The 27,648-nt window shown below is 35.9% G+C and overlaps 1 protein-coding gene across 3 annotated transcripts; it reads right to left on the bottom strand.

Moving 5' to 3' along the window:
- Positions 1–19,906: 19,906 nt before the first annotated feature.
- Positions 19,907–22,624, bottom strand: LOC113358238. 3 transcript variants are annotated; one of them, XM_026601773.1, is made up of 3 exons: positions 22,503–22,624; positions 20,892–21,862; positions 19,907–20,159 (listed from the first exon to the last, which is right to left on the bottom strand). In XM_026601773.1, exons 2-3 carry the CDS (start codon positions 21,831–21,833, stop codon positions 20,154–20,156), a joined length of 948 nt encoding a protein of 315 aa, XP_026457558.1. In that variant the 5' UTR covers positions 21,834–21,862; positions 22,503–22,624; the 3' UTR covers positions 19,907–20,153. The 3 variants fall into 3 exon arrangements, with proteins under 3 accessions (XP_026457558.1, XP_026457559.1, XP_026457560.1); XM_026601774.1 differs by having other exon boundaries at positions 22,549–22,624; XM_026601775.1 differs by lacking the exon at positions 22,503–22,624 and adding an exon at positions 22,462–22,483.
- Between the last annotated feature and the right edge of the window lie 5,024 nt (positions 22,625–27,648).

Below are 27,648 nucleotides of genomic sequence, written 5' to 3'. Positions count from 1 at the left end.
GCCAACGCGTTTTAAAACTTGTACAAATATATCTATGATATGTATAAGTGTAGAAACATTGGTAAGCTTATAGTTGATTATTGAATTGTTGGTTGTAACTTATACAGTAGAAACTCTATAAATTAATGTTGTTGGGACCACCAAAATTTACTAATTAATCGAGATATTAATTAACCGATAAATTAATAATTAATAATTTATATATTAATTAATTAATATCTTATTAACTTATATATAAATTTATTACGAGATAATTATTTTCTAAATACTGTAAAATATTAAATTCTTCAAAGCACTCTTCAATCTCCACTTTGCATCATTGTGAACTTCGATCAACATGTACCACGAGTTTAGACAATTTGGATGAATAGTTAGACGGTGAAATCACTCCATATCAGCAAAATTTGATCGAATAGTTGGGTTATCGTAATCCAATGAATACTAAGATGCGCTGAATATCCGAAAGAAAAAAAATTTACGCAATTGTTGACCGATGAATAAATAATTGAGAGTTCAGGGAACGAGGTCATTAGAACGACAATCACATTAAATAATTTCTCGCTGAGTTATATGAGAAAACAACACCATAAATTCTTACAGTGATAAGAAAAATTAGAGATAGGATTCAATGTGATATTGATTTTAACAAAAAACAGAAAACATTTGAATCATTTTTCAAAAAAATATCTGCATAAATCATTAATGTATTGAATATATATGATGAATTATTAATTTAAATTTCATATGGGGTATACATAGCTGGTCAAAAATGTATTATTTTATAATTTTAGCGAAATTAATTAGGCACGTTGTCCCCAACTCGTGACCGACTAAAAATATTATTTAAGAGAGTTTATTAAATAATCGAGTATTGATTAATGGAGTTTCTACTATAACTAACTTATGAGAAATGTGTTTTAAAAAACAGTTTTTTATTTTCTTACCAAACAACTTTTCAAACTTTAAAATCTGTGGAAGATGATTTTTGAAAACAGTTTTATAAACTCGTAACAAACATGCCCTAATACTCTTGCGGGTTTTCTTCTGAGAATTGACTCATCACCTCCAATTGTAAAATCCCTACCAGATACCAGGAGGTGGTCTCCTCATAATTCAGGTGCATTCTTTGTCAAAAGTTTACATAATAATTCGTGAAGATGGTATCAAAGATTTTCCTTCCTATTTCATCTAGAAGACTGCAGTGGCACCTAAAATTAATTTTTTGATATGGTGCATTATCCATGGTAAGATAAATACCATTGATACGTTGAAATGTAAAGATTTTGATATTTGCAATTCTTGTGTGATGTGTGGAAATGACTTGGAGACACAAAAACATTTGTTTCTGTGTTGTAAAGTTTCTTCAAAGCAACATGTTATCATCTAACTAGCAATGGGTTTGTCCTGAGAATATGTACACTCTTTAAAAAGCTTGGCATCATCCTCAACTGAATAGCTCAGATAAAAAAAAAAATTGGGAGTTAATTCCTTTTGTCATTATTTGGACAATTTGGAAGGAAAAAAATTATCGCGTTTTTTATAATAAAATATAATAATGTCAAGATTGATTCTGACTTAAGTGCGGAAGCCAAAGCATTGGTAATTACATGGGCTGCTGCAACAAAAAACCGTGTGCATCTGAACTTCTCTGGATCAGTGTACAACTGGATTCAATGTATTTGTAGTTTTGTTTTCTTTTCTTTTTCTACCTTCTCGATAGCCCCATATAGATTCTTTCTAGTCTATGTACTCTCTCTTCTTATAAAAATATAATAATTGTTGGACGGTTTTTTTTTTAAATTATGTGACAGAAGAAATTTATTTATTTATATGAAGTTTACATCAGAGATTAGTGGTTCTAATTATAGTGTACCACACTCTAACCATACCAATGACCCTGCTATTAGCTAAAAAACTTGGTATAAAACCTGGTAAATCAAAGGAAATTCCATCAATACGTACATCGCGATAACCTAGAGACAGTAAACATGATCATGGACAACAACAACAATAAAGGATTAGTAAATTTTTATGAACTTATTTTCCAAACAGTTATGCAAGCGAGCACAATGACATCAAAATCATACAAGAGCAGGCTAGCATCATATCGCACAAGGATAAATTTCCGGTTACATTGATCACTTTTAAATAACACCTCCATGACAACATGGATTACCCCTATTATGATCTTTTAGTATTAATTTTGATTATAAAGGATGGGAGGACAAGAGCTCATTGATTAACGTCGGGAGGTCCCAAAATATTATGTTCAACTACATGTTCATATGCATGAAGTTGGGCACACAACACGTTGTAAAAAGCATGGGATGATATCTATATATTCGACGACAAACTACGCCAGGATAACTACGATACCAACTCTGTTCACAGTGATAGACAAGTTCTTCTTACACGGTCACATTAGAATGCAAATGGATTCAACATACAAAAGCTATCTGTACTAACAACATTACACCAAAGCCTATGACTACCCACACCGAACAGAACAATGGATCTAAAATGACATCAAATTATCTCACAGAGCTAGCTGCAACTATATAAACCGTAAATCTGTATTATCTATAGGTATCTACAACAAAAAAATATATAGATAAGAGCCACACTCTAAAGAAGCGATGCACAAAAACCAACACTGGAATGAATAAGGCATCCCTTACAACACAAATGAAGACTTCAACAAGTAGACATTAACGGGCACAAAATGAGAGAATGTCGTAAAAATGAACGAACTAAAAAAACTTAATATAAGCACCTATAACCAATAAAAAATGTTGCAGATCGGTACCATATTACATAAAATAAGGAGAAAAGTATTATGTACGTTGTGTGCTGCAGAACAATGCAGACCTATTCTCACATCGCATCCATGACATTCCATGTATACGCTTAAAGATTACCTTTCAAAAAATAGAAGTACGTGTGGACGCTAAACCAATCATTTAAAACCGGAGAACTATGGCACGCTACTATAAAAATCCAGTTGAGAACAGATACAACGACAACAAGAAGATTGTTTCACAATGAAAATTGAATACCTGGAGTGTCTCGCAAATATAATGACTGTAGCAGGTTACATAATATCAACCAGTTGGTGAACGATATGGAGAGAGATGATGGTAGGTTCAGAAACCTACAATAAAATACTGCAAGTGCACAACATCTAACTCGTAGACAATAGCAAGTACAGGTCGTTCCCACGAGGAGTGTGAAAATACTTCTACTAACTAATACCAAGAATTGAATAATCGAAGTAATAATGTTTTAATAATTTTTAGAAACTCGAAACAAAATGAAATAATAAATAATTGTTAACAATAAACGGAATGAGAGCGGGTTATTAAGATTTTCGGTTCCCACCAAATAACTATGCAAACTCTACTAATCTTTAAAAATATATTTCATGCTTTTATTTTCAAATACTGTTTCTCCGCTATAGTTTTCTTCGCTTCATGGGTAGTGATTCTAAAACATTACCTATCAATCCTTACATAGCACGTCTAGGGATTTAACCGAAACACGAAATATCAATTCAAGCATAAATAATCAAGAAAATTACATAAACGATTAAACATCAAGCTTTGTGAAGAAAAACTATTAATCAATCAAATCATTATTAAGCATATATCAATGTAGAGTTTTCACAATTAATTGATTTCTACCTAAACCCTAACATGACTCTAGCTAGACATGCCTTTCTCAAAAGCCATAAATATATTAAAATCAAATTCTAACTAATGAAAAATGAAGAATCGAAAACAAAACTTCAAAACCCTTCTCTCCTTGCGGCACTATGGCCGGAAGCCTTCCATCTCATGGCTCAATATGTGATTGTTTACATAGCCTCCAAAGGATCTAATTTCCTTTTTTTCATTTTCTAGACCACGTCATCAGCCAATTGAGTTATGCCACATGCGGAGCGATAAACAAAACCACCCAATGAGGTTTCGCCACGTCCTCTCGTCCAACACTCGTCTGCCATCTGATCTGATGTCGCGTGCTCATTTTTCTTCCATAAATGTTGGTGAAGAATCAACAGAATATGGGAAAGTTAAGATACGATGTTGACATAAACATTTGAAATCCAGAGACTCCAACGGGCAAATTTGCTCGAGTTTGGTATCTAATTAACGTGTCCATCTTGCATGCAAAAACGTGTTTAGTTGCATATCCTCCAACAAATATGGAAACATCAGTGTCCTACTCGTGCAGGCTATCACAGTCCCTGCCTTCACAGCATCAACTTTCTGCTCCCTGACCGGCTCAACCAACTCCACTTGCAGCAACAGCTTATAACCATCACCATTTCTATTCAACGACTTTTCCCTTCAATCTCTTCTCATCATAGCGAGCAATCATTGATCGCGAAACTATGATCGATCAATGATGCCATCTCTTGTTTTCATGCTCAGCAGCTACCGTCGTTCATGAGCTCAACTGCTAAACTCTTCCAAAACTCCATCACCTTCGAACAGATGATGCCATCTCCTTTCATGCCTTCTAACACCTTCAGTAGAAATCCGCGTCAGCATCATCGTCCATTCTTCCTCGTTCCCATCAGACACAAAACAAGCTTCTAATCCTCTCCATTCGTCCAACCAGTTAACGGAAGCGGCAGCGGAAGTTCAGCTGCTTTTCCGGCTGTTCTCATCATTCAAAACGAACCCCAAATGGCCACACACTCCAGATTTCTGTACCTTCACGACAACTGCAGGTCGACAAACCCTGACAGCAACACTGTCTATAGACTGCAGTTCTCGCCTCCTGACCCTTTGAGTCTCAGCACAACTACCGTTCTCGTCTCAGCAGCTTTGTCCATCGGTATCACAACAACAACCTCAAATTTTGTTGCAAACTCGTTCAACCTCCACCAGCAAACCTCCACTTCGTTGTTACAACAGCTTTCACAGTTGTTGTTATTATCGGGCACTAGAGGAATCACCACTACTGCCTGCAGCTTCAGTTCGATGCCAATAAACCAATAATCGTGCCCCCAGTTTCGATCCAAGCTCTTGCTGCCATCTCCATTCGAGTATCGGCCGTTCACAGTACACACCACTTTTACCGATTCAAATCAATCACACAGAACCATCTCAGTCACGTCCAAGCTCTCCATGCAACTATCGTTTGCACCAGCCGGTCACAGCATCAGCACCCAAATCCATCTTGCCATTAGAGTCCACATAAGAATCCATCATCTATATTTTTCAACCCAAATCTCTGCAGCATTGAAGCTGGCAGCGACGCAGCTGCTCGGATGATGACGAATCGTTCCATTAAAGATCTTCTTTCTCTGTTATGGGATGACGAGTATGCTAATGAGAATGGAGTATATGCCGATGACAACCCACTTAAAGAAAACATGGTAATAAAGTTGCCACGTCTCCCTGCCGCCTTATGCAGCTCACGTGCAGCTCAATTCCTTGTTTGATTCTCTGGCCGTTAAACGATATCCATGCAGCTGATATATTGAAGAACTACCAGGCCAGCCATATTCGGTCATTTTCATGGTAAATGCCATTTAACTTCCAATTTAGCCGTTTCTTCTCCGGGAATCCGAATTCGCCTGTAGTTTCTACAAATGACTCAAAATAATCTTATTAGCTAAAATATGAGTCCTGACGAAAATAAATATGGGTATAAAATGTAGCATTTTAGTGCTTATCAGATGAGTTACCTTTATTGATGGATGAATACTCAAGGTAAAACTATATTACGTTAATCGACGCAAAAAAAAGAAGAAGATGTTATTTGCTCAGCGTGGGTTATGCTGGTTCAGGGTTATGTCATTCGGTTTGAAGAACGTTGGAACACGATACTAGTGTATGGTTGACAAACTCCTTGTACAATGGATCAGATTGATATTATAAGTCAATATGGATGATACAGTGTTTAAAAATAAGAAACCTAAGAATCACTTGGATGATCTGAAATAAATTTCAACGCAATACGTGAGCACATGCTACACATTAGTCTTGGAATATGCACCTTCGGGATCACAATTTTTTTTTGGGGGAAAGTCCTTAACACGCAAGTATTGCAGGATTTCTTGGTTGACCTCTCATTAATCGATCCAGACATATTTTACCAATTCACACTAGTTCATTTGTAACTTGCTTAAGAAACGGTTGGATCATTTCACTATTTATTTTAGTGATGCTATTTTCGTTGGTTTTTTTTAGAAAGCTCAAACAATAGCATTAAACTTGTTCCCTGCTGGAAGGTCCTTGAAATTGTTGTAACATTTCAACCTGACCTCTTGAATTAGTAGGTTAACTCTAACTTTGATGACTATCTCTTAAATTTCGATGTTTATTCGTCTAGTCAGTTATGTAACAATTCTAATCAAGCTTTATCAACATAACCTGATGGTGGGTTTGTGGATGTCGAATTTTAAAAATGGCATTTATGGGACCAAGTGGAATTATATTTCCCTCGGTACAATTGGCTGCCCAAATCCCTGTAATAACGTTTCCTACATGAATTACTCTTCCAGAAAATCCCCCATATAGAGTCCGGCCACTCCTCTTAATATTTGCTAGGAAACTTATAAGGGATTTATGGACCCAATTTTTTTTAAAGTAGAAACTACCATATAGCCCTAGAAATAATATAATAGAGTGAGTTCAGTCAGCCACCATCTCTGAAGCTAGCACAAACAACACCAATATCACCCACATGCCAACAATTGCGCCTCTTAAGCAGCAACACATGACTATTAAACTTGAATCAAAATGAAACCCACACTTTAAAACTCTTCCAACTACAGTAAACAAAGACAAAAACTGCAAAATCTCTGCATTATAAAATTAGGTCAAAATAAAGCAATAATAACAACAACAAAAAAGGTAACATGATTAGGGTTATACCTTGCAGGATCCATTAGTTCATCACTAGAGACAGAAATTTCAGGTTAAAACCAAACTCACCTTACAAGATTAACTTTAGTGAAGAAAACGATTTCTAGGGTTTGGGTGAGTTGTTGTAAGATTAGGTTTGATGTCCGAAAAATAAGTTATGATTATGAGATTGAGGTTGAGGATAAAATGGGTTTTGATTTCTACGGGTTTTGATTTCGCAGATCTCCATCTAGGGTTAGAAGAGAAAGAAAAAATGGAGAGAGGAGAAGAACTCGATGAGAGACAAAGAGAGATAAAGAAAATAATGTAAATGAAAATAGAATAAATAGGAGGATAATAAGATTCCAAAAGACATTTAAGCCCTCATCTATTCTCATAAAGGCAAGCGCGTCCTAATTTCTTTTTTTCTTTTTAATAATCAGGATTAGTGCAACGTATCTTCTATTGTCAGCAACGGATAAACTGATGTCACGTATATATACGTTGCAAACGTGAAAAACGAAACGTTGCAAAAAGCTGGATATGGTGTAGTGTCTTGTTGACCTAGTTAACTGTCTGTTTGGTCCTTTTTAAAAATATATATATTACTGTTTGGTCCTAGAAATTATTGTTTGGTCATAGGGTGGACAATACCCACGCGGGATGACGTAATTATCTTTTGATACTGGCAGAAATACCCTTTTGGGACCATATATATACTCAATTATTAGAGAGTGAAATCATTTTCAGATTTGTTTTCTCTCTCCTCCTGTTTTCATATCTACTTCCCTCTCTGTTTGTTCTTGTTTTTGTTGATGAATATCTTCATGATGAAGACGATATGGAAGACGACGACGATGCTGCTGCTGATGATGAAGACAAAGACGATGATAAAGACGATTTGATTACAAAAATTGATTTAATTTTGATTACGCAAATTTTGATTTTATTACAAATATTGTAGATGAATTCATGTTGAAGATGAAGATGATGAAGATTTATTTTACAGAGATCAGTTTTGATTTGATTGCAGAGATCGGTTTGATTTTGATTACAGAGTTTTTGATTTTGATTATGCATATGTCGATTTGATTATAGATCGAGATTGAAGATGAAATCGTGTTGAAGATAAAGATGATGAAGACGAACTCACGTTGTTGTTGAAGATTCATCTACTGCTTTTGAAGATTTAATTAAGTTTTTTTCTTTTTCTCTGTTGTTGTTGAAGATTTGAGTTTGAAGTAAGTTTTGTTGTTTGCTCATTTTTAAGAATGAACTGTGTTTTCAATTAGGTATTCATCTGAAATAATGAACTCTGTTTTATATATTGATTTAGTTTAGTTTTATTAGGTGTTATTTGAAAGAAAGAACTATGTTTTCATATTTGATTTAGTTTGGTTTTATTAGGTGTTCATTTAAAGAATGAACTCTGATTTTTGTTCATAATAATGAACTTTGATTAGGTGTTCATTTGAAAGAATGAAATCTGATTTTGTTCATAATAATGGATTTTGATGGATGTTCGTTTGAAAGAATGAATTTTGTTTTCAAATTTGGTGTAGTTTTTTTTTTAAGCAATTAAGTGTTCATTCGAACTTTGTTTTTTTGTTCATAATAATAAGTGTTAGAGCATTGCTCGGTTGAACTCGCATGCATTGCTATCTCAAGCATGCTTGTCAATATTAGTGATCAAAACTATAAGTCTTGATTTCTAGTCTATTATAGCTAAGTCTCGGACTAGGATAGAAAGTGTAGTTGAGCTCAAGTACTTCATGGAGATTCATCATATAAGTAGAAGAACTACTCAAGGAACCGGTGGAACTTCTCGACAAAAAGTTATGTGAAAGCTTGAACTTATCTGTCACTCAAAAGTCTATCTATTCTATATCCTACTTCTTGAGACAAAAAGTCGTATGCTATATATATATAGACTTATATTATACACATTTGGTATTTCGAGCCGAGTACACCTCGCCTATCTATATCTCGAAATATGTGTTGGAAAGCTTTTCGCTTCGACCAAGTTTATCTTTACCTAGTGACGAAAGTCATGATATGTTTCAATCATCTTGAAAATTGATTTGACGAGAAATGGTGTAACAACTATATAACGTCCTCTAAGAATGTTTCAATGATTGAAATGAGATTTTAGATTTCATAACCAATGATGGACATAAGCATTGTTGTGGAAACACATTTATGTATAAGTCATATTCCTTGAACCAAAGTTTGCGAACTTTGTTGATCAAGAGAAACCGGAAGAATGGCTTGTTGCCAAGTCCGCGAACTCAGCCCGCGAACTGCCGAACTTCTCATCCCGAGAAATTCTTATGGAGTTGACAAACTAGTTGCATGAGTACTAGTCCGCGAACCCATACCGCAAACCGGCGGAAGGTCTCTTGCCGAGATTTTCTGCTGGATTTGTAAACTCTGTCGGTTGCTTAAGTCCGCGAACCTAGTGTGCAAACTTAAGAAGGTTATATATCTGAAGATGATTTCTTAACTTAAACTTTAAAAATACTAAGGAATGCAGTTTGCAAACCGTGGCTATAAAAGTTCATGAACCGATTCAAGTGAATCAAATCATCTTTGCTTCAATTGTGTCTTGTGTAGTTACATAATATTTCCTTGCAATTGAAAAACTCTCTAACTAGTTCATTTGAGTCATTTGAACTAGTTATGGTGAAGAAGAACATGGTTGATATGGAATGATCATATGGCTAACCTTTTGGTTAACTATTGTTGAACCAACAATGTACACGTTTGGGTACGGTTAACAAACCTAGAAGCATGCAGTTCATTTGTGTATAACAAGATAAGTATTCGATCTAACGGTTGAGAAATATTAGCTTGAATCTAAGTCAGGTTTTCATCTAACGGTGAATATTGATTGCTTTGTTACCAAGGCAAAACACTAAATTGAAAGACTATATAAAGGAGACATCTAGTATTGTGCAAAACTAATCCCCACACTTTACGTGTGATACTAGTTTGCGTACTAGAGTCGGTTCTCCTTTAACCTTTGGTTTTCTTCTTCTAAAACCAGGTTAACGACTTAAAGACTTCATTGGGATTGTGAAGCCAGACCGATACTACTTTTATCGTAGTTGTGTGATCTGATCTTGCATCTTCTATCGTACGAGTACAATCATATTGATTGGCTTGAGATTTGATATCTCCGATAGGCAAGATATAAAAATTAATCACAAACATCTTCGTCTCATTGTTTGTGGTTCCACAACATCTTGTTTCTCTACCATACGGTTAAGATTGTTGTGAGGTGATTGATTAATCTAGGCTGTTCTTCGGGAATATAAGACCGGATTATCAATTGGTTCCTGTTCACTTTGATTATTATCAAAAGACGGAACAAAAACTTTAGGGTTTTTCTGTGGGAGACAGATTGATCCTTTGATAGATTTGTCTGTGTGAGACAGATTTGTTTATTGTCAAAGCCTGCGATTTTGGGTCGTAGCAACTCTTAGTTGTGGGTGAGATCAGCTAAGGGAATCAAGTACGCAGTATCCTGCTGGGATCAGAGGCGTAGGGAGTACAATTGTACCTTGGATCAGTGGGAGACTGATTGTGGTTAAACTACAGTCCAGTCCGAAGTTAGCTTGGAGTAGGCTAGTGTCTGTAGCGGCTTAATACAGTGTGTGTTCAATCTGGACTAGGTCCCGGGGTTTTTCTGCATTTGCGGTTTCCTCGTTAACAAAATTTCTGGTGTCTGTGTTATTTCAATTTCCGCATTATATTGTTTTATCTTTATAAATTAAATAATACAGGTTGTGCGTTAGAACAATCAATTGGAGAATCCGACCTAACGGTTGTTGATTGATATTGATTTACACTTAGATATTGGTCTTTGGTACCATCCAAGTTATTCCTTGTATTTGATTAGTACTCGCATTTTCTGTTTGAGGAAATCAAATCAAGAGAGAGATACAAACTCGTTGATATACTTTTAATTGATTGAGTCTTGTTGATTCTCTTAAAAGTATATTCGAGTTTGCCCATAAAGATTGCTAAGCGAAATATTGGGTGGTGTTGTTAGACCGCTTTTTCAATGAGTTTTTTGTTGTGTGTTCATTTTTAAGAATGAACTCGAATCTACAAAAAGCATTACCTCATAGTTCATCAAACAGAATGAACTCGTACAAGAAATTAAGTAGTAAGTTTAAATTTCATCAAAGAGGATGAACTCAAATAATTACGGGAACGAAACATCTACAAAAATTAACATGTAAGGGTATTTTGGTCCATTTGATATATTCAAATAATTATGGACCAAACAGAGACCAAACGATAACTCTAAATTCCATACATATATATATATATATATATATTATTTTGAGATTTTGAGAGTAATGCCAAACAGTACACTGGCTTGAAAATAAATTTTTTTTATAAAGCATAGAAATTTTTAACTGATTAACAAACATAAAAAGGATATACATGAATCTCGAAATTGTGAATTCCCCAAACAAACCCACCATAAATTACTTTTCACTTTCTTTTTTTTTTTGAACAAAAGAAGAACTTCTATTAAACAACAAGAGAGGTTACGTCTTTAACAAGATGAGAAATTAACAACAGAGGTGGATTAGACCACCATTCCTCATTAAGATGGAACTTTCTAACAGCTTTAGCCAACCCGTCTGCCTTTTTATTACAAGATCTATGAATATAAACACACGACCAGCTAGGGTTAATATTACATAAATTTATACTATCTTCTAAGAAGAGATAAACTTTGGTAAGGAGGAGGAGGATGTTAATGCTGGACAAACTTACATATGTTTAAGTTATCAGTCTCAAAGATAACTTGATTCCAACCATGGATGAGAGCAAAATGCATAGCTTCAAACATAGCCCAAGCCTCTGCTTAGCTCGCATGCTGAGTTCTTCTCAAAATGCTAGCACTTTTCACACTACAAAGTAGGGATGCACATGAGACGGTACAGTCCGGGTTTCTTACAAAACCTGGTACTTGTACCTGGAGTTGACCGGGTCTTCATTTTAAGGACCGGTACTTGTACATCCTGTACCTGTACTTGTAACACCGGTACGGTACAAGTCGGTACCGGGTTTTTACACACTGCAATTATGTCTCCATCTAAACTCATTGATACTAAAAAAAATGTCCAAAACTCCAAAACCATTACATTGATTAATCAATTTAAGAGATAATTTTGATCAAGTACTAAATCACAATGAAATAAATTCACACTTTTATGCGTATTCAACAAGATCAAGAGATAACAAAATCCGTTACAGTAATTAATCAATCCATTAGAGCACAAACCCATCTATCCTCATCTCATGAACACTACAAATCCATCTCCACCTGAATCATCAATTTCATACACAACCCAACCTGTATTTCCTTCTTAACTTCAAATTCGTAGCCAAACCCTTCAATTCCATACACAACAACATCATTCTTCCATTGCAGCAACAAGCCAGCATCAACAAACCCCAAATCTCCCAAAAATAGAATCACAAACCCTAACATGCAATTAGAGATGGTGAAGAAGAAGAAATGATCAAAGATCTAAAATCAATTGAATAATTTAAATAGACATGCAATTAATTGAACAAACCCTAAATCAGATGAATAAATTTTTACCTTGACTTGTTGTTGTTGATTGAATATTCAAGAGAAGTAAATCAGTAACTAATTTTCTTTGTTGATGGTAACTGGTAAGTGGTGGCGGTGGTGAAGAAGAAGGTGGTGCTGATGATCAGATCAACTGCTTCTTTTTAATTCACAACAACAATTTCACCTTGCATGGTAGTGGTGAAGAAGAAGGTGTCGGTGGTGATTCTGGTTAAAAATACGTGAACCATGAATTGTTTTTCATCCTTCAGTTGAGAAAATAAGAAAAAGAGGCTAGTAGTAGGGCTGTTCATGGTCGGTTTTGGTTCGGTTTCTAGCCAAACCAAAACCGAAACCAATATTATTGGTTTCTAAAAATCTAAACCAAACCAATCCATTAACCATTGGTTCGGTTTCCAAATGGTTCCAGTTGGTTTCGGTTTGTCCCAGTGGTTTTTGGTTAACCAAATTATGTCAAACCAAAAAAAAAATACACAAATTTACGGATAAAAAAATCGTAGTTGCCGATAGTATTGGTTTACACAAATATACAGACAAAAAAAAAATCAAGAATAGTGTAAGCTTACTCTAATTCTAGAGATCAAAAGAAGATATATAATATATCTTAATTTAGTTATTGACAAATAAAAAAGAAGGAAGACGGGAAGAAAAAAGTCGAGTAGCAGCAGCTGTTGTTGGGGGTGGAGAAGGGAGGCGGCTGAGAGAAGGAGAAAGAGAAAGAGGGAGAGTATCATAATGAAATATTAGATTTAGGGTTTCTATTTATCCTCTAAATCAATGGGTAGAATCTAATACTTTTAAATCGACGGTAGAAACTAAGTTTAAAAATTAATCGGTTCCCCAATGGTTTTTGGTTCGGTTTTCAGGTCAAACCAAAACCAAACCAGTAATGTCGGTTTTTCAACTTTTTTTACCAAACCAATCCAAATCTAAATGGTTTGGTTCGGTTTCTTGCTTATTGGTCTGGTTCGGTCGGTTTCCAACGGTTAACCGACACCATGTTCAGCCCTAGCTAGTAGAAAGAGAATGAAAGAAAGAACGAGTGAATGAGTTTTGTTCAATAAATTATAAGATGTTATGAATACCTAGCATCAGTGGCTAGGATTCTCTAATCTAGACGGTTATTATATACCGGATTTCTGGGTCCGGTTCTTTCGGGAATAGGGTTAGAACCGGTACCTGCACTCATATATAATCGGTTCTGAAATCCATTCCCAGTTCTTGTCCCGTCTACTCCGATTCCGGATCAATTTTTTCGGTTCCTGGCCGGTACAGGTAAAATAGACCGGGTCTTGTGCAGCCTTGCTACAAAGCATAAAGTTTATATTTTTGGCGTACCCGATCATCATGTCCCCTAGGTATAGACGCATAGATTTGACACAATGATTTAACCGTTGATTACAAATCATGCAACGGCAATCAAGTTTGATGACGTGGGTTTTGTTTTAGCCTAAATAAAACTATACGGCTCAAGCTAAGCCGAGTCAGTACTAGATATAACCTAACAAAGGAAATAAATCCATTACAGAACTATATCCATATTCCAATTCTTTTCTCATTTACACCTCCTCTGCCGATTCAGTCAGTTCTTATGAATTAGTATGTATGATATTTGTTAATCATACTATGTACTCTAATTGGTGTACTATTTATTAGATATTTTAATTTATTTGAAATAATTTTAGCCCTAATATTGATTTTGATTTGAGTGAAGTATTCATGATTGGGTTCGAATCTGGAACTCTGATGCCGCGTTGCGTTTGGTAAGATTTAATCCCTAATTATGATGTGAACCTTAAAAATTGTTCTTCCAAATTCCAAAGAATTATTGATTTTAATCATTTTATCACTTGTGGTATGTCGAGAAGTGAAGAATTATTGTTCTGTTCATCACGTTTCTGTTTTTTCCATAAAGGATTAATATTCTTGTCGTTAAATGGGATACCTAGAAATAAAAGAAATAGCAAGGGATAACGCAAATGGAAGCACTCGAAAATTAGTGACACTATACCATGAATCAGGGACGGAAATAAAATGAATACATTATAATTGGATGGTACAAAGTATGTCTCACTTTTGTGGTTGCTAGTACACTTACGGAAGGTGATGCGGTATTTTTTTTCATTTTCCATCGTCGAATACTTGATCATCATCGTCTCTTCTTTTGTCAACTCATCGAATAGTTGATCATCATCGCATAGCCTTGATCCAAGCTACGGTGATGGAGAAATGGGGAGGAAGACTAATATAGTTGTCCAAAAAAACAGGGAAGAGATATACTCGAATAAGTTCGTAATACAAGGTCTTATCAGGTTGCTATCAGAATACGATTAGAGCGAATTCAAATTTTAATTGATCAAAAAAAAAAGAAAAGAAAAAAGGTTACACGACATAGCTCCTGTGTTGACTCCGCTTGGCTTGAGCCGTATAGTTTTATTTAGGCTAAAACAGAATCTACGTCATCATACTTGATTGCCGTTGGATGATTCATAATGAACGGTTAACTAGTTGTGTCAAACCTATGCGTCTAAAGTATGAGTTCCATGATCCGGACCCTGTTTGTTATTATTTTATTTAGGCTCAGTGAGCTCAGAATCAGATCAATGATCATACGGTCTGGAACTTCAAATGAAGATTCCGTATCAACTTTTGATGTAAAATTAATTACATAATCTATGTAATATCTTTTTTAGTTACTAATTATTTTAATTTTTCATCCCCATGCATACATAGCTGTTGAAACTCTGCCGTATGTTCTAACAAATTTCCAAGGTCAAGGCAAACTAGAGAAAAGATCTTCTGCATCTGTACCGAAAATGATCGTATCAAATCCATAATCCTGAATTTCCTCTAGATTAGAGTACGTTGTAACCTAATGATGGTATTAAGCTTTGGGTCAATGCATTGTACTAGTTGATAAAAGATTTAACACGGTGTTTGATAATTAACAACTATTTCAGTATTTTAATACGTGCATTTTAATACAGTTAGTATCTTAAAAAGGTTGATTCAAAATGAAGGAAGATTAATTTCACCCGATACATTGCCTAAATGAGGAATAAATTTTACAGTTGATACATGCATTGATCTCAACTTGGTATGATTAAAAATAAAATAAATAATCAAACTGAGTATACAGTTATATGATTAACTTTATGAAGTTTGTGGAGGTAATCGATATTAATTTAGTAAGAGCATCATTTCATCTTATCTCTAGACAAGAGTTCCTTTCCCGTGATACTTGTCTCTTCTTTTTCTTTCTTGTTTCTTAATTACAATCAAGTATTAATCCTTCATCTTCTTGAATTTATCGCAAAGTAGAATCTATAATATTCTGGCACAACACAAAAGTGTTATGTCTCATTCTATTTATACAAAACACTTGTACAGATAAAGAGGTAAACCCTACAGGGTTTCCTTATATGACATACTTGCTACACAAGCTATACATAAACTTTCATATACAAGTTAACTACTTCGACTCATTGTATTCACACCCTCCGTCAAGTTGAACGACTGCTGATTAGCGACGAATAACTTGTTTCGAATGAAAGAAAACCGTGGATTACCAAGACCTTTAGTAAATATATCAGCAAGTTGATCCTTGGTTGAGATAAAGCGAACAAGAAGTTGACGACGAGCCACTCGTTCACATACAAAGTGATAGTCGATCTCTATATGTTTTGTACGAGCATGAAATACTGGATTCACAGTCAAGTAAGTAGCCATGGTGTAAGCTAGTTTTTTTTTTTTTCTTTTTGAACTAAAACGGAAGCTAGGGTTGGATCGAAGGATGATACCAAGTAGAATCTATAATATTCTGGCACAACACAAAAGTGTTATGTCTCATTCTATTTATACAAAACACATATACAGATAAAGAGGTAAACCCTACAGGGTTTCCTTATATGACAGACTTGCTACACAAGCTATACATAAACTTCATATACAAGTTAACTACTTCGACTCATTGTATTCACATAAAATGCATACAAGTTTGTACCACACAATTAGATATATGTTGATTATTAAGATCTGATACAGACCGAAGATGCTTCTTCTTCTGCTCCGTCCCTGTTATTGGTGGAGAATGTGGTAATTCTTTTGGATTTTGTCACCCGGTGCTATATCATAAAGCACGTTGTTACTTTTCCATGTTTTATTATTATTATTATTTTTTTTTTTGAAGGAGCAAACAAAGACAAACAACAAAGAAAGAAAAATGAAAAGCTAACTAGCTAGTAGCATACTGCTCATTCTCAATGAGATGAACAATACTCAAAGGAGGGGAAGATAGCCACACATTCGAAATGTGAGTACATGCAGCTAGAGCTGCTAGATTATGTGCCACGTTATTGGCATTCTTTCTGATAACTCGGAATTCCACCGAGTTGAACTTTCTCAGGTCATCTCTGATTCTGCTAATGGTGTTCTGGATCGTCCATGTTGAGTTGTAATGCTTATATCTCAGTGCATTTATAACGTTCAGTGAGTCGCCTTCCAGGAGGATATCTCTGAATCCTTTATTGATCCCAGCTCCACTGCCAGACCTGCATTGTACGCCTCTGCTTCAACTGCTGTGCAATAGTCAATTATCTTGTTTTGGCACCCGTGCACCTTAGCCCTTTTGTCCCTGGAAATTACTCCACAAGCAAATCCTTTTGGTCCTGCAGCTCCATCAAAGTTGATCTTTATTTTCTCTCCTTCTGGTGGTTCCCAGTAGTCCTTCTAAGCCTCCATAATGTCATTCTCTGTTAGCTGCACTTCATCAGTTTCCACTTCAAGCTTCATATTGTACCAGTACATTGCCTCTTGGATCACCTCCCTTACATTGAACTTCTTCTTGTTAAAGACAACATCATTTCTACCCTTCCATATTGCCCATAAAACACACAATCCCATTCTCAGTTTAGCGTAGTCACCCCCTTCTTCCAACCACATAAAAATGATGACTTTAACTGATAAATTTGGGCATTCCCCAATTCTGAGACTTAATGGTGAAGCAAAGAGTACTGCCTGAGTCAGCTGACAATATAAAAACAGATGCTCCATGCATTCAATGTGTCTTCCACATAGCCTGCAATCATCATTTAATCCTTGAATGTGCTTCTTGATATTGCTAGCTACATGGAGACCATTTTTGAGCATTCTCCAACCAAACATTTGAATTCTTGGAGGGATATTTCTCACACTCCAATATTTCTTCCATGGAAGCTCATTATTAGTTGAAGTAGAAGGGGTTCTGTCATTCAATGTTTAAGGAAGGATTTAGTTGAGAAATCGCCTTTTGGATGGTGAATCCACAACAATTTATCAGTAGTACTCTCATCTGGATCATCAAGTATATGGATCTCCTTTATTTTGGTCACTTCAGTTGGGGTGAAGAGCTGCTGCAGCTTGAGTTCGTCCCACCTCCGTTCTCCTTGTATAATAAGATCTTTCACCTTCTTTGTACTATGATATCCATTCTCCCTCTTCTCTAGTTTAATTTCTGGAATGCTTGGTATCCATGGATCATCCCATATATCAATATTGTCACCATTCACAATTGTCCAACAACATCCCTCTCTCATTTCTTCCCGGACTTTCAACATTGCACTCCAAGTAGCTGAGCAACCATTTTGTTTCTTGACCTCCCAAAAGTTTCCATGCTTCACATATTTCACTTTCATAATCTGACTCCAAACACAATCTTCATCCTCCAAGAACTTCCAGATTAGCTTAGCAATCATTGTCATGTTCAGCTTTTGAAGTGGTCTTACCCACAGACCTCCCTGCTCCTTTTCCATCTCAAATATACTCAAATTAATGAAGTGCATTTTTTTCATATCCTTGTCATGCCCCCACCAAAAGTTTCTCATAATTCTTGTCAGCTTTGCTAGCACCTTCTTGGGTATAATTGAAATAGCCATATAATAAGGGGGAATGAGTCCCAGTTCTGTCTTAATCAACATTGTTCTTCCTGCATGGGACAAAAATACTCTCTTCCACCCTGTTGTCTTGGAGTCGAACTTGTCCTCGAGACCACCATGTGAAGATATCAGATGTGCTGGCTTGAGTAGTTGGTGTCCCAAATACTTGTATGTATTCTCCATCATTTGTACACCCAATATATTAGCTATCTCCATTCTTCTCTCACTTTGTACTCCTTTGCTGAAGAAAACTACTGACTTCTTCATATTCGTTGTCTGTCCAGACCAACCAGCATAAGTGAATAAGATCCTCATGAGTGTATCAACAGTCATGTTATCCAGTGTCCCAAATAGCAGCAGATCATCTGCAAACATAAGATGGGAGACAACTGGTGCACCCTTGCAAACTTTGTATCCATTATATAGTGCATTACTTTCCATAGTGCGCATGAGCCAAGTGAGACCTTGTGAACACAGAATGTACAGATAAACAAGCACCAAAAATAAGCACGATTTATAGGAGCTGATATCGGTCCTACTAGGAGCCGATACCATTTAGCCAATCCAACGTTCAGGATCGCTTAGAATCATTTTGTCCTATATGAAATGGTATCAGTTCCTAGTAGGATCGGTGTCAGCCCGTATAAATCAAATCATGAAAATAAGTGTCTTCTAAAGTTTATCTATGGTTACCATATTATGACATGGTTTTTGTTTTTTTTGAAGCATGAAGGTAAAATACTGAACTAGAAAACTATTACACGTATCTGGTACCCATAGAGGTATTTAGTAGGATATGGTTAAGGAAATGTTTTTGAAGACATTCGAAGTTTACAACCTGGTCATAGTGGGCAGGTTTGCAGAATCCCACCTAATCAAAATAGTTTCTTCTTTTGTTGCAGTCCTCGTATACTATCCAATAATGGCGACATCTTTTCAAGTAGCTTATCTGTCATTTACTACAGGCCTGATGTGAGAATCCACTTCCACTGTGGAAAACGGAGGAACATTGTGGATTGGCTGTACATGCTATTTTGTATAAATTCCTATCACCACAATAGGAGACTACTTCATATCACTGATATTTTTCTTGTTTTCTTTTCTTTCTGTGGTCTTTGGACATGGAATAGGAGAATGGCTGCATGGTATACAAAATATTTTATTTCTTCTTTTAATTTTGTTAAAAGAAGATGCATGTTAGAATCGAGCAAAAAAAAAAAAGGTGCATGTTATTCGATTATATAATTGTTGGTCAGTCAATTAGCAATTTGCATATTTGCAGAGCTATTCATTCCGTAGCGAAGACACGAGACACTGGAATAAGTGTAGGGTACTACAAATAGCAACCTCAACCAATTACTCCGAGTGAAAGCTCAGTGCCAATTCGGCACGAGTCATTCCCTTGTCTGATGTACAAGACCAGATGATGGGGCTTATTATTTTGTTAAAGTTTTCGAGTTCAAGACAAGCGCCTCTATCCAAGAAACAGTTTCAGGAATCTTTCCAAACACCAGAAAAGCAAGAAGGGGATTAAATGAAATAACCACAATAATAATCCATGGTATATGTTATTAATAACTAGTCTACCCAAAATAAGACTAAAGCGACCACAGTTCTGGTTGTAATGCATAGTGCATAATGCATCTCATGACCTCACAAAGCAGCACTCGGAGTTAATATGGATTAAAAAGCTATCAACAGTGAGTGTATATTATTACAACAAACAGTCACAAATAGATGTGCTTCTGGCAGGCTCCTTTTTTCCTATCCCTGCACGAAAAATGAAACGCTATTCAAATACAAGCCGGACATGAAAATTCAAGAAATTAAGGGGAAGGGAAGAGGGCGGGTAGTGGTAAGGAGCTATATCCTGTAGTACAATGAAGAACTTGACAAAATACGAAGGACACAGAAACTGATAAGGACATATAGTATGACAAAAAAATGAACTACTAACCAAGAGGCCCAAAATGCTCCACGCCTTAAATTCACCTTTGTTATTATGAAAAATGCTCTTATGGAGATGTTTAAGTACTAGAAAATGCGGTACATAACAGAAATGGTGAGTCAAGGACTTCGTTGCTTAGCACTATTGACCTAGCCAGTAGCCACCTTCCCAGGACACAAGTCAGTCTGATCTATAGTGATAAAACTGCATGATTCTTCTTATTAATGAATAGTTACGAACTTATTGCTAACTTTCCATCTGAAGTAAAAGTTTGCACAATTTACTATGATTCCCGGCTGCACACTGGTTTTCCATAGAGGTTCAGATTGTTCATTCCGAGAGAAATATCGTGTCATATTAAAAATTTCAGGAAGAATATAAGTTTCTCCTTTCCTTTACACACTATCGATGCATCCAAGAACTAGAACCATACAGACACAACCAAGAGATTACATTTGACAAACATATGAAGCAAAACTACAGAAAGGACATCATCATTTTGCGATTTCATTGATTAACAAGTTAAATAAATTAGTAAGTGATAAGAATTATACCTCATTGCTGTCCTCTTCCTCCCCATCTTTATTTTTCTTGAGGCGGGTCGTACCACCTTCCTTGATGAGAGGTAACTTCATTGCACCAAAGGGTGTGTCCACATGAATGTTCCCTTTCAGAGTATAACTGGTACCCTTTCCCCTAATCATATCCCAAAGTGCCGAACCGAAGTCCTTTGGCCTAAATGTAATGGGGACATCGACATAACTGATTCCGTTTTTAGCTATTTCAGTTGATTCGTTGAGGTCTGCACCTCCTATGCACACGTCTGAGAGCCAAATTTCACAATCCAGGTCCTTAAGTCCAAGGTCAAAGTCATTCATGTTCTCCAACTTCAGATGAAGAATTGCAACAGTTTCTTCAAAAGAAAACCTTTCAAATTTAATCTTATCAAGATCAACATCAGGCTTGAGAGGAATTGGAATCTCTCCTGTCTTCTCAATTGGTAGAGTTAGCCTACCAAATACGGGTACATCTACTATCAGATCAACCTTGATCCTGTAAGGAATTATGCTTCCTGACTTGATTTCAGCATAAGTAGCTCTAATATCATCATAGATCAACCTAAGCGGTATTTTTACGGCTTCCGAACCATGGGCATGGATTGTTCCAGCATCAGGGATCAAGCCAGAAACAAGTTTCCTTCCATCACTTTCTACTAAATAATTGATATCTATCAGAGGAATTGGAATTGGGTTTGGGTTTGTTACCAACACATCAACAACAATGTCTGCCATTTCGAGATTAATTTTAGGAACATGGATCGCTGTGACATCTGCCGTTGGTTTCCCAAATCCAACTGTTTCCTCAATCTTCTCTCCAATATCATGAATGAAATCCTTAACCTTTTCCAGGAATCCTCCCTTCTCTTCCTCCTTTTTCTCTCCCTTTCCACTAAATAAACCTCTATCAACAGCTTCTGGATTGTCAGATGATGCCATATCTTAAATGCACACCAAACTCGAACACTCTGGATAACCAAAAAAAGAAGAGTTACACGGTGGATTACAGTATAGAACCTCTATAAACAATTTGTTGAATTTTGATTTATAAAATCTGACCTTGTGTTACTTTATATAGAAAGAATTAGGAGAGGCTTTCCTAGTTTATACCATCTCTAATAGTTTAAGCATGAGATACAGATCTGAATTGACCCTATAAAACTTAAATAAAAAGTAACTTGTTTGACATTTTTCAAGAATTAAGAAAATTTCCAAAATCATTCTCAGGAATCACGTAATGATTAGTTAAACAGTTTAATCAACTATAACTCACAACAACAAGAAACTTAAAACAAATCATTTTTTCAGTAATACCAATGATCAAGCTCTCAAGGACCAAGCCTTCCTAACTAAACAAGTCAAAGAAACTATGAAATCTATTGGATCTTAAACTTTCAGATTTCTGAATGTTTATAAATCATCTACTAAAGAAAGTTTTGACCCAACAGAAACAAATTAAGATCAAGCAGAATTTTGACAGTTTCCTTAAATTTCAACATAGATCTGGATGAATACAAATTATAGAACAATGAAGTAACTATGATCATAAATGTCAAGATGATCTAACCAAAGTGACAAGATCCCGATCAAATTGCAGTGAGCATTTACCTGAAAATGGAAGAAGAAAAATGACCGATTTAGAAAAATGTCGTACCTTACTTCTTTTGACTACAGAGAATGTGCAAGTGACTATTGGAAGACTCCTACATCTACATGTAAACAGAAAGGGCTTAGATAGATACACCGAGAAGCAACACCGAGAGAGATCCGACAGTCCTAGTGTGACCCTCAGCATTGGGACAGGGTATGGGGTAGGAGTGGGCCCCACTTCTTCACTCACACTGAAACCATCAAGGTGGAATGTGTTTAAACCTACATCAGCAGTCTTTTTGTACAATCTTGCCACGTTACGTACAAAAATACTAGATGACTGTTGGAAAATTATGTCAGTGAAGAGAAGACTAAGTCAGAAGACATGTATGATCTAACTACGGTGGACTACAAAAAAAATAAACAAGTGTGTGGTCAAGGCTCTTCCAAAATTAGAGGATCAAGTCAGCTATTAATCCTGTAATATAGATAGATAAGTTTCACCGTTTGTTACTAGGTTTATATCCTATCACATATAAATAGGATTCATCATGTAAATGTAAACTATTCCAGAATCATCTATCTGGAGATCAGTAATCTATTTCACCCTACGGGTTTCTCCGTGGATGTAGGCGTAAGTGCCGAACCACGTTAATGGCTTCGCCTTTTTTATTTTTGTTTGATTTGCTTTTCGTTTAATCGATGATCTGTCTCGATACCCATAATTTATTATGGTATCACAAAGGGGAGATCCGCTCGATTGATTCCGCTACAAAATCTAAAATTTGTTTCTTTTTTGCATTACCCTATTATGGGGTGTTATTATCACAAGGAAGTCTAGAATTTTCATTTTCCTTGTTATCTTGGGTATGACGACTCTGCTAGGGAATGACTAGACGGAAAAGTGTGAATGTCTTTTTTCTTTTCTTTTCTCAGGCCATCATTCAACAGTAAAGATAATATTCACGATTTTGCATATAAAATTCCTGGATTTTATCGTCTCCATCAAGTTCTTTATGATGTCTCACATTACTGTTTTTATGCTTTTGAGTCTATGTGCGTAGTACTATACGTGTCCCTTTTGTGTTTGAATGGAACTACATGGAAAACCATGCACAAATATTGTTTTGGAGCTTCCATTTTTCAATCATCCAACATCAGCAAAAGGATTTACATATTTTTCTCACCTGATATATCAAGTAACAATTTGGGTTTTCCTCTTCTTCGTTGCTATATATCAAACACGTTGTGGATGATCAAGTATACATTCACAAAATATTTCTTTTCCTTGGTTCTTTTTGCCAAGAAGATTCAATTCAATTCCGGAAATATCTCCATTTTGGAAATTTTTGCCAAAATCTGGTAATCGATTTATTTGAAAATATTTTCCATCTTTATCCTAAATAAATTATCATCTTTTATTTCCGAAAATTTTCGGATTCGGAATTTATTTTATTATGAGAAATATATTCTCTCCTTTCATAGCATGAAAGTCGCCAACAGTTGGCATCTATATATCCATTGCAGTGGTTATCAATAAAGCAGCCTTTATCTAAACTCATTAAGGTATAATATTCTTCGGGTTTTTTCAGCTACCGTGCAGCTTAGATAAAACCATGAGTACGCCTTTCAATATCTCATCACATCAGCAGTTAACCTTGTTTTCTGTGATTCTGTGCGAAATTGTGTGTTGGGCATTAGGAGGCTTAGGATTGTTAACAAGGCTTTGTTAGCTAGATGGCATGTGAGATACTGCAAAGAAAGAACGACGTTGTGGAGAAGAATAGTCTGTGAAAAAAAAAGCTGAGGAGAATTGTATGTTGCCTTTACAAGTTAATGATTCGATTGGCAAGAGCTTATGGTTCGATATCTTAAAAAACAAAGATGTTTTTTATGAGGCTGTGTCCATACATCTAAAAGGAGGCACTTCGATACGTTTTTGGCATGACAGATGGAATGGAAGTAATATTTTCCAAAATAAGTATCCTAGACTCTATAAGCTTAGCAAGCAAAAATTTGATGCAGTAGCAATGATCTTTGAAGAGGGATGGTATTAGAGCACTGCTCGGCCAAACTCGCATGCGTTGCTATCTCAAGCATGTTTGTCAATGTTAGTGATCAAAACTATAAGTCTTGATTTCTAGTCTCTTATAGCTAAGTCTCGGACTAGGATAGTAAGTGTAGTTGAGCTCAAGGACTTCATGGCGATTCATCATACAAGTAGAAGATCTACTCAAGGAACCGGTGGAACTTCTCGACAAAAAGGTATGTGGAGACTTGAACTTATCTGTCACTCAAAAGTCTATCTATTTTATCTCCTACTCTTTGAGACAAAAGTCGTATGCTATATATATAGACTAGATCATACACATTTGGTATTTCGAGCCGAGTATACCTCGCCTATCTATATCTTGAAATATGTGTTGGTAAGCTTTTCGCTTCGACCAAGTTTATCTTTACCTAGTGACGAAAGTCATGAATGTTTCAATCACTTTGAAAATTGCTTTGACGAGAAATAGTGTAACAACTATATACGTCCTCTAAGAATGTTTTAATGATTGGAACGAGAGTTTAGATTACATAACCAATGGATTCCTTGAACCAAAATTTTCGAACTTTGTTGATAAAGAGAATCGAAAGTATGGCAAGTGCCAAGTCCGCGAACTCAGTCCGCGAACTGCCGAAGTTCTCAAACCCGAGAATTTCTGCTGGAGTTGACAAACTGCTTGCGTGAGCCAAATCCGCGAACCGGCGTAGTTCTCGAACCCGAGAACTTCTGCTGGAGTTTGTAAACTCTATCCGGTGTCTTAAGTCCGCGAACCTAGTCTGCTAACTTGAGAAGGTTATATATCTAAAGATGATTTCTGAACTTAATCTTAAAAGACTAAGGAATGCATTTGTAAACCGTGCCTATTAAAGTTCATGAACCTATTCGAGTGAATCAAATCATCTTTGCTTCAATTGTGTCTTGTGTAGTTACATAAGATTTACTTGGAATTGAACAATTCTCTTAACTAGTTCATTTGAGTCAATTGAACTAGTTATGGTGAAGAAGAACATGGTTGTTTTATGAAACATTCATATGGTTAACCTCTTTGGGTAGACTGTTGTTGAACCAACAATGTACACGTTCGGGTGCGGTTAACAAACCTAGAAGCGTATAGTCATTTGTGTAAGACAAGCTAAGTTTTAGATCTAACGGTTAAGAAATATTAGCTTCAATCTAAATCAAGTTTTCATCTAACGGTGAATATTGATTGCTTTGTAATTAAGGCAAAACCCTGATTTGAAAGGCTATATAAAGGAGACATCTAGTATTGTGCAAAACTAATCCCCATACCTTACGTGTGATACTAGTTTGCGTGCTAGAGTCGTTTCTCCTTTAAACTTTGGTTTTCTTCTTCTAAAACCAGGTTAACGACTTAAAGACTTCATTGGGATTGTGAAGCCAGACCGATACTACTTTTATCGTAGTTGTGTGATCTGATCTTGCATCTTGTATCGTAACAGTACAATCATATTGATTGGCTTGAGAACGTGAGAGTTCAACGATAGGCAAGATATAAAAAGTAATCACAAACACCTTCGTCTCATCGTTTGTGTTTCCATCACATCTTGTTTCGCTACCATACGATTAAGATTGTTATGAGGTGATTGATTAATCTAGGTTGTTCTTCGGGAATATAAGACCGGATTATTAATTGGTTCCTGTTCACCTTGATTATTATCAAAAGACGGAACAAAAACTTTTAGGGTTTTTCTATGGGATACAGATTGATCCTTTGAAAGACTTGTCTGTGTGATACAAATTTATTTATTGTTAAAGCCTGCGATTTTGGGTCGTAGTAACTCTTAGTTGTGGGTGAGATCATCTAAGGGAATCAAGTGCGCAGTATCCTGTTGGGATCAGAGGCGTAGGGAGTACAATTGTACCTTAGATCAGTGGGAGACTGATTGGGGTTCAACTACAGTCCAGTCTGAAGTTAGCTTGGAGTAGGCTAGTGTCTGTAGCGGCTTAATACAGTGTGTGTTCAATCTGGACTAGGTCCCGAGGTTGTTCTGCATTTGCGGTTTCCTCGTTAACAAAATTTCTGGTGTCTGTGTTATTTCAGTTTCCGCATTATATTGTTTTATCTTTATAATTGAAATAATACAGGTTGTCCGTTAGATCATCAATCAGAGTAATCCAACCTTTGGTTGTTGATTGTCATTGATTGATCCTAGGATATTGGTCTTTGGTACCCTCCGAGTTATTCCTTGTATTTGATTAGGACTCGCTGATTTCTATTAGCTTGAGTAAATCAAAACAAGAGAGAGATATTAACTCCTTGAGATACTTTTACCTAGATTGAGTCTGACTGTCTAGTTGATTCTCTAGAAAGTATTTCGGAGTTAGTCCATACAGATTGCTAAGTGAAATATTGGGTGGTTTTGTTAGATCCCCCGCTTTTTCAATTGGTATCAGAGAAGGCAAACACGTTCAAGACCTTACAAGTATGTGTTTGTAGCGATCTGACTCTATGGATAGTAGTGTTGTCTCAATAAATGCACCACCAAAACCAGGGATTTCAGAATTCTCTTCCATGACTGATTTAATAAAATTTGTAGAAGAAATTTTATCTAAACCTCCACCAGGTTTAAAACCCCTTGAAGTGTTTTCAGGGCTTGAAAAGAAGCTTGAGAGCTTATCTCTTGATGTTGAGTTATACCTCCAGAAAGAGCAATAATCTCTTGACAGGCTAAATCAAGTTATGATGAATAATATTCATGTTGAGGTTGATATTGATTTACTAATCAGTGAGAGCAATGCTCCTCCTCTGCGTAATCCAATTAGTTGTGATAAACTAAACGAATTATAAGAGGAGTTTAAATCTCAGTCATCTGAGTGTATCACCTCAAAGCATGAATTGATTCGGTGCTCAATTCCTGATACTTCCTATCAAGATAGTAGTATTGTCTTTTTTTATGAAGAATCTAGGACGTCTCTTTTTATCAAAAGATTTTCCCTTCGCAGTACTAAAAACTATCTGCAGAAACTGTTTTTTATAAGTTGGAAAACAAGAAACCAGAAACACAAATCTTTTTGGGTTCTCTTGAAGTTCTTTGATAGACTTATAAAAACAGTTCCTTGGGTGTTTCTCAACCCTACAAGATTTAATATTTG

This window comes from Papaver somniferum, chromosome 3 (assembly GCF_003573695.1).
Source record: "Papaver somniferum cultivar HN1 chromosome 3, ASM357369v1, whole genome shotgun sequence".
NCBI classification, from domain to species: Eukaryota; Viridiplantae; Streptophyta; class Magnoliopsida; order Ranunculales; family Papaveraceae; genus Papaver; species Papaver somniferum.
Note: the sequence above shows the minus strand (reverse complement) of the source record. Positions and strands in the feature narration are given on the sequence as shown.

What these genes read in the sequence shown, in the direction of transcription:
- LOC113358238 (XM_026601773.1), bottom strand. Translation starts at nt 21,833, where the DNA reads ATGGCATCATCTGACAATCCAGAAGCTGTTGATAGAGGTTTATTTAGT.